The 7,902-nt window shown below is 43.0% G+C and overlaps 1 protein-coding gene across 1 annotated transcript; it reads right to left on the bottom strand.

Moving 5' to 3' along the window:
* Positions 1-213: 213 nt before the first annotated feature.
* On the bottom strand, positions 214-7,022 carry LOC146679176 (general transcription factor II-I repeat domain-containing protein 2A). The gene is made up of 2 exons (XM_085406839.1): positions 6,896-7,022; positions 214-1,163 (listed from the first exon to the last, which is right to left on the bottom strand). The coding sequence occupies exons 1-2, from the start codon at positions 7,020-7,022 to the stop codon at positions 214-216; spliced, it is 1,077 nt and encodes a 358-aa protein (XP_085262965.1).
* Positions 7,023-7,902: the final 880 nt, after the last annotated feature.

The raw sequence follows: 7,902 nt of genomic DNA, 5'->3' as shown, positions 1-7,902 counted from the left end.
AGCTGAAGCTTAGCAGCTTTTAAAGGAAAAAGAAAAATAAGGAGATTCTTTGACAAGTCCATGTCAGTGTTCTCTCGTCCTCTTCCAGTTTTTTGCTCAGCCAGCAATCAACTGAAACACCTGAACATACAAAAAATCTACATCAGCTCAGAGTCTAAAATATTTTTTTTTCTGAAAAATAATAGCTTGTAAAATGCTATTGACCTTACCATTTTAATGTGACTTCTGTGTCTGAAGTTCGCTGCAGATCTTCCCTATGTCGGGGCTGTAAGATGTGACTTTGATCTTCATACAGGACTGTAGGCTCTCATCTTTGAGGCGGGAGCGGTGTTTGGACTTTATAAAATTCATGCTTGAGAAAACTTGCTCACATAAGTATGTTGAGCCAAAGATGGACAGGACTCCAAATGCATACTTTTTCACATTAATATACATGTCAGGAATGGCACTCCATGTTTCAAAAACAAGTTTGTCGGGGTGGGGGAGTTTTTCCATATCACTCCATTTGCGCTCTTTAGCGAGCGTAGCCTTCTGACGGGCGACTTCTTCAAGATCCGCCGTCAGTGTTTTGAACTTATTTACCCACAAATCTTTATTCGCTATGTCGGCCAGTTCAATTTCTAGATCAGACTTACATACTCCGGTGAATGCAACTGTGTTCAGCAGAGATGGGTCGATGTCCAGCGTTGTGACAGGGAAAGAGAGAGTATGTTTCTCCTTTCTGAAATCACTGAATCTTTCTCCAAATGCAGCTTGCATTGGAATGATGGCCCGGTGGAAATATTCATAATTTATTTCATTGTTCGCTTCTTTGAACTCTCTTAGGGAGGAGAAGTGAGAGAGCGTACATTTTTGTGCATCTCTTGCGAACACTGTCATCTTGCGCTCAAATGCCAAAACATTCTCCAGCATCTGCAGGGTCGTGCTTCCCTTTCCTTGTAGATTTGTATTCAGCGTGTTCAAGTGACTTGTCATATCCACCATGAAGTAAAATTTACCCAGCCAATCAAGGTCTTCCAGTTCAGGATAGCGGAGGCCTTTGCTTTCCAAGAACGTTTTCACATGCTCCAGACAGGTAGCGAAGCGTTTCAGCACCTCTCCCCTGGACAGCCACCGGACTTTGTTGTGCAGCAGGAGATCTGCATATGCGTTGTCGACTTCTTCTAACAACGAACAAAACTGTCGGTGGCTTAACCCGTTCGCAATTATTTTGTTCACTATCACTAACAACGTTCATCACTTCGACACATTCGGGGGGGAATGTTTGTGCGCACAGTGCTTCTTGGTGGAGGATGCAGTGAAACGCCATCAGCTCTCGATCCAGTAACTTTTGAAACAAATTCACAAAGCCCTTCTGTGCTCCTCTCATACTGGGTGCCCCATCAGTAGACACTGACACCAGGTGAGTGGTGTTTATTCCTTTCGCTTCTAGACAACTCACAGCAGCCTCACAAATGTCCTGCCCTCGTGTTTGGTCCTTTAGCAGTATGAGTTCAATCAGTTCTTCCTGAGGCCCATCACAGTTGACATATCTGCATAACAGTGCTGTCTGCTCAACATCGTTTACATTACTTGACTCATCGCAGGCAATTGAAAATGCTTGAGCTGAATTGATGTTATCAATTTGCTTACGCCTGATGTTTTCTGCCATTTTAATGGTCCTGTCTCTGACGGTCTTTGCGGAGAGAGGCATTTCTCTAATTTTCTGAACAATTTCCCCCTTGTTTTTAAAGTCGGAGAATAGATGCTCTGATGTTTTTATGAACAATTCTTTCAAATATTCTCCGTCTGTGAACGGCTTCCCCCTCTTTACAATCTCCAGAGCTGCCACACAACTAGCTAGTTGGCTGTGGAGAGCTGATCCACTTCTTGAAACATAGTTTGCTCTCTTCAGCTTTTCACAGCAGTTCCGAAATTGCTCTTTTTCGCTCATCTTCGGATGGGTACTTTTCAGCGAATGCTAAGTGCTTGTTTTGAAAATGTCTTTCAACATTACATTTTTTGTTGTTCGATATTCTCTCGGCACATATTAAGCACACAGGTAAGCCAGCGTCGTTGGCGGTGAATGCAAATAAATATGTCCACGCTGAATTAAACTCTTTATTTTCTTCCAAAACTTTTCTTTTTTGGGATTTTTTCATGGTTAGCCTTTTGCAGGGTTAGCATACTCTAAAATCCCCCAGCAGGTAAAGGCGGGGTCTGTTGACGTTGATGTGACGTATATTTTTGTTGAAAAATTATAAATTAAAAATTGCTTTTTTAAAATTAGATAGTATCAACTCAAACTCCAAGATAACTAGGCAAAAAAAGGTAAACTAATAATCATGTATGAATAAAAATGAGTTTCGAAATACCTTTCATTTATGTTTTTTTTTTTGTAAAGTCCAGAGGGAGCTGCTACAAGGAGGCTGAAGAGCCGTATGCGGCTCCGGAGCCGCAGGTTGCCGACCCCTGACTTAGAGGAAGATGAGCTGCTTTAAAGGAAAATAAGCCAAAAGTTGACTGTACCTGTTCCAAAAGGAAAAACTCTCCAAGGTGAGAACAGACGACCCAGAACTGCCAACATCTGGCTGAATTTAGTTTTAATATAAAATATTCAAAATGAAAAAAGCTTTCAGATTTCCACCCTCCTGGAAAGAACTGAGGAGAGCCCCAAACGTGGGGCCACCCAGCAGCCGTGCAGAAGTCACAGGGGACTGTAGTGACGTGCCTGTGGGTTCTGCTGGCAGCCAGCCGCACCAGAGTGGATCGAGCCCCAGGTCCAGAGGCCCCCCACCCACCGGAAGGGGCCCAACTGAGCCACAGGCGCCAGGCTCCACCAAGCAGCCACCAGGAGTGAGCCGGTACATACCTGAGTGCCTAGCCCTGCACCCTGTTGTTATATGCTGGATGTCACGGTTCTGGGTCATTTTGACCCAGCATTTTCTGTTTCTGTTTTGGTGTTTTTCTAAAGTATGATTTGTTCGGGTTTTTGAGTTGTGCTTGTTTGATTTTGTATTAAGGGTTATTCTTGGTTGTGTTCTCTTTACATTATTTGGTGTTCTGGCCTTTAGTTTAAGTCACTGTCTCTGTTAAGTCTCTGTTTTATATGTTACAGTATATTCTTTCTATCTACCTCTCAGTTTCAAGTTTGTGTTTTTGTAATTTGTTTCTTATTTCCTGTTTTATTTTGACAGTCCCAGTCCTATGTCAGAGGGGGTGTCCAAATTCATGGGCTGCATCCTCCTGAGGATGCATTTGTAGACCGATTACGTCACAGCGACTCGCCGAAGGCTGTCCCAATTCGTAGACTCCTCTGAATGCAGCCGACAAATGCGTCCTCCTTTTCCCCGAATTTGAAGAATGGGTCGGGTGTGTCCTTTGTGGCCCACCATATCCCAGAATTCTTAGCGCGGCCCAGCCAAACTCCAGTTTGGCGGCCGCTAGTAAGTTTTAAAATTACTCTTATTACTCTTTCTGGGTCACAAAATAAACTTTTAACATATTTTCAGGCGAGAATGTAGCTGTGTAAACTTAAAATATCTGCTCGGTTTATCAAGACATCGCATATGTGCAAAAGTGCTTCGACGTTTTCGGAGACGTCTGTTACCCACCAGCTCAATAGCTAGCCGAGAGCTCGAGGGTCACTAGAGCTGCCGAGAGCGGCACAACTCCCGGCACATCATTTTCAGATCACGGCGGACTTTTGCTACTCGGGTTAAACGTAATATATAAGTCACTTAGACAACCTAAAAATGTTATTGTTGGGCTTTTTTCAGTGTTTTGTTTGTTCGTGAGTAAATCGGTTTGACTGAGCTTAAAGTTATTAGATTAGATAAAATAAAACTTTATTAATACCTCGGGTGGGTTCCTCCTTGGTTTTCACACAGCTGAATAAACATCAAACAGAAAACTGATTAAACAGAAGTGTGAGACGGTCGAGAATTTACGCCAGTGTCCTGTTATATTTTAGATAGCAAGGAGCAGACGGCCGAGTTTATTAAACTCCACCGAGACAATGGTGACGCTAATCAAAAGGCTAGACCGTCCAAATTCACAGCCGTTTACTTCCGGCCTACCCAACCTTCTGAGAACCCAGCCCACGTAGACTGCGAAGGCCGGGTCCTCAGGAGGATGCAGCCCATGAATTTGGACACGACTAGCCAGCTTTACCTGCCCCTGTCTCGGTAGCCCTAATCTCTCCCAGCTGTGTCTCCCTCCTGTTGCCCATTCCCTGATTACTCCCCTGTGTATATAAGCCCTGTGTTTTCCTGTGCTCTCTGGCGTGTTGTACCCTCAACATGCTGTGTGTTTTGTACCCTCAACATGCTGTGTGTTTTGTCTCATGCTCCTGTTTAGTTTTTCCTCTTCCAGTGTTTCAGTCCTTAGTTCCTCTGTCCAGAGTTTTAATTTGTTTTTTGTTCAGTTTAATTTATTAAGAGGTTTTTCCCAGCAATAAAGCTGTGCTTTGAGTTTTACCTCCATGTTTGAGAGTCCTGCATTTTGGGTCCTTTTTCCTGCCTGCCTGCCACACAGCCAACCATAACACTGGATTGTCTCAGGGGCATCTTTGCACAGCCTGCACCTGGGGTCTTGCCTGGTGTGACAGACCCCAGCCTCTATGGCTCTTGTCCTCAGAGCTTGTTCCTGTGCTGCCATGATTAGTGCCCCTGTATTTCAGTCAAGCTTTGTGCCACTAGGAGGATTTCAGCCACTTCTTCTATCTGCCGGTGGCAGTGATGGGAATAACGGCGTTACTAAGGTTGGTGGTTCGATCCTTGGCTTCCCCAGTCTGCATGCCAAGCATCCTTGGGCAAGATACAGAGCCCAAGTTGCTCTCCAATGCGTCCATCGGAGCGTGAATGTGTGTGAATGCTTAGATTGCACTTAAGTATAGAAGGAAGTGCTTGTATGAGTGGGTGTGAATGGGTGAATGAGGCATGTTGTATAGAGCGCTTTGAGTACTCCGGTAGAGTAGAAAAGCGCTATATAAGAATCAGTCCATTTACCATTTATTTCTATTGATACAACGCTGTTACAAAAAAAAAAAAAGTGGTGCGGTCGCGTTACTATTTTTCAACAAACAGACAGTTGAAGCTGTGTTCAGCTTACCGCATCTTATATCAGTTACACAGAAGTAGCTGTAAGTAATCTGGGCGCTACAGCTTTCAGCAGCTGTGCGCTCACGCGGACGGCAATCACTTTCTAACAGACGATCACTTTTTGGCACAACACCTGGAGCTAAGGGGGCAAAATAATCACATGAGGAAGAATATAGTAGTCGTGGTAAGCCAATCACATGACCACTTTAGGATGACAAAGCAACAAGGTGATGTATACCAGTTTTTAAATTGTGTTGATAGGCCACGTAGAGTCATGATAAACAATATATACGCGGCGTTTTTTCCTGAATAGTTTCATCACGTTTAACGTCTAAGGATAGCACTAGCAAGCACTCTCTGCTTATGAGCAAAAAATAAAAAAACAAAACAAAAAACACCCCTTTTGTGTGTATTTGTTATCATCTATCGTCCACCTGGGCCTTACTCAGAGTTTCTGTCTGATTTCTCAGACTTTTTATCTGATTTAGTGCTCAGTTCAGATAAAATAATTATTGTGGGTGATTTTAACATCCATGTAGATGCTAAAAATGACAGCCTCAACATGGCATTTAATCTGTTATTAGACTCAATTGGTTTCTCTCAAACTGTAAAAGAACCCACCCACCACTTTAATCACACTCTAGATCTTGTTTTAACATATGGCATAGAAACTGAACATTTAACAGTGTTTCCTGAAAACCCTCTCCTGTCTGATCATTTCCTGATAACATTTACATTTACAATAATTGATTACACAGCAGTGGAGAGTAGAATTTATCAAAGTAGATGTCTTTCTGAAAGTGCTGTAACTAAGTTTAAGAATATAATCCACCCACTCTTATCATCTCGAAATGCCCTGTACCAACATAGAGCAGAGCAGCTATCTAAACACTACCCCAACAGCAGTTGATCATCTTGTTAATAATTTAACCTCCTCACTACGTACGACTCTGGATACTGTAGCTCCTGTGAAAACTAAGGTCTCAAAGCAGAAGTACCTGACTCCGTGGTATAATTCTCAAACACGTAGCCTAAAGCAGATGACTCATAAGCTGGAGAGGAAATGGCGTGTCACAAATTTAGAGGATCATCATTTAGCCTGGAGAAATAGTTTGTTGCTTTATAAGAAAGCCCTCCGCAAAGCCAGAACATCTTACTATTCGTCACTGATTGAAGAAAATAAGAACAACCCCAGGTTTCTCTTCAGCTCTGTAGCCAGGCTGACAAACAGTCAGAGCTCTGTTGAGCCAACCATCCCTTTAACGTTAACTAGTAATGACTTCATGAACTTCTTCACAAATAAAATTTTTATCATTAGAGAAAAAATTACCAATAATCATCCCACAGATGTAATATTATCTACAGCTACTCTTAGTACCATTGATGTTAAGTTAGACTCTTTTTCTCTAATTGATCTTTCTGAGTTAACTTCAATAATTACTTCCTCCAAACCATCAACGTGTCTTTTAGACCCCATTCATACAAAACTGCTCAAAGAAGTCCTGCCATTAATTAATTCTTCGATCTTAAATATGATCAACCTATCTCTAATAATCGGCTATGTACCACAGGCCTTCAAGCTGGCTGTAGTTAAACCTTTACTCAAAAAGCATCTCTAGACCCAGCAGTCTTAGCTAATTATAGGCCAATCTCCAACCTTCCTTTATATCAAACATCCTTGAAAGAGTAACAGCTAACAGATCTGATCTGAGGCTCTGCTCTTTTTCCTCCACATTGTCTAAGATGTGGGCCAAGATGTTTTGGAGCTGGTCAGCACTATTCTGGATTCTCCTGACGCTTGTCTACCATCCTACGGCTGGACTGCTCCACTATACGGCCGCTGAGCTCCTGTGCCTTCGCGGTCAGCTGCCGCTCCCATCGCCGGCGGAGCTCCACTACCACCTGGACATCACTTCCAAGCCTCGCCGGAGATACAGCCATCGTGGGTCCCGCAGGATTTTCCTCAACTCCAGACAAAGCAGACAAAATTAATTCGTTTTGGTCTGCTACTCGCCAACCTCGCAGGAAACCTCATCGGGCTGTCAACCACCGATCTCTAGCCCACCTGACCAGGGCGTCCACCGCGATTAGCGAAAAAGAAAATACTCCACTCAACTTTGGTCTTCTAAACATCCGCTCACTGACAAATAAGGGACCTCTCATCCAAGACCTCACATCTGACTGTAAGTTTGACTTTTTCTGTTTAACTGAAACCTGGCAACAACCTGATGACTTTTCTGAGCTCAATGAATCTACTCCTCCGGGGTTTGTTTACTTTTCTAAACCTCGCTGCTCAGGTCGTGGGGGTGGTCTCACGATCATTTTTCGTCAGCACTTAAATGTCTTGCCAGTTATCGTTGATACCTTTAGTCCCCTAGAGTGCCTTGCATGTGACCTGACTGGACTGGATGTTGTGTCTGCTCCCTCTCCAGAACCTTCTCTCTATTTTGAGCCGTTTTCCACTTTTCATCTTCTTGATTTATCTGATATTTCTGAGTTTATTTGTAAATCAAAGTCTGCCACATGTCAACTTGACCCTATGCCTACAGGGCTTGTGAAATCCTGCTTCTCTTCCTTACTCCCACTCATCTCTGCTATCATTCACTCTTCACTCATCACCGGTTTCGTTCCCTTCTTATTCAAGATTGCTTCAGTCACTCCCATACTGAAAAAAACCTTCTTTAGATCCTAACAACTTTAACAACCTCTGTCCGATTTCTAATCTACCCTTCATCTCTAAAATACTCGAAAAAGTATTTGCAGTTTAACTTCATTCACACCTGGTTAATAATAACATCTATAAGAGATTTCAATCTGGTTT

The sequence above is a fragment of the Rhamphochromis longiceps genome, linkage group LG1 (assembly GCF_057381845.1).
Source record: "Rhamphochromis longiceps isolate RC_006_pf linkage group LG1, R_longiceps_female_GT1.1, whole genome shotgun sequence".
In the NCBI taxonomy this organism is placed as follows: domain Eukaryota; kingdom Metazoa; phylum Chordata; class Actinopteri; order Cichliformes; family Cichlidae; genus Rhamphochromis; species Rhamphochromis longiceps.
This window is presented reverse-complemented; position numbering and strand designations above follow the sequence as displayed.

Excerpts from the sequence above, each read along its gene's own strand:
- LOC146679176 (XM_085406839.1), bottom strand. The coding sequence starts at position 7,022 with ATGGCTGTATCTCCGGCGAGGCTTGGAAGTGATGTCCAGGTGGTAGTG. Across the intron at positions 1,164-6,895 it reads TATAGTGGAGCAGTCCAGCC|AAGAAGTCGACAACGCATAT; the intron begins GTAGGATGGTAG and ends GTTCGTTGTTAG.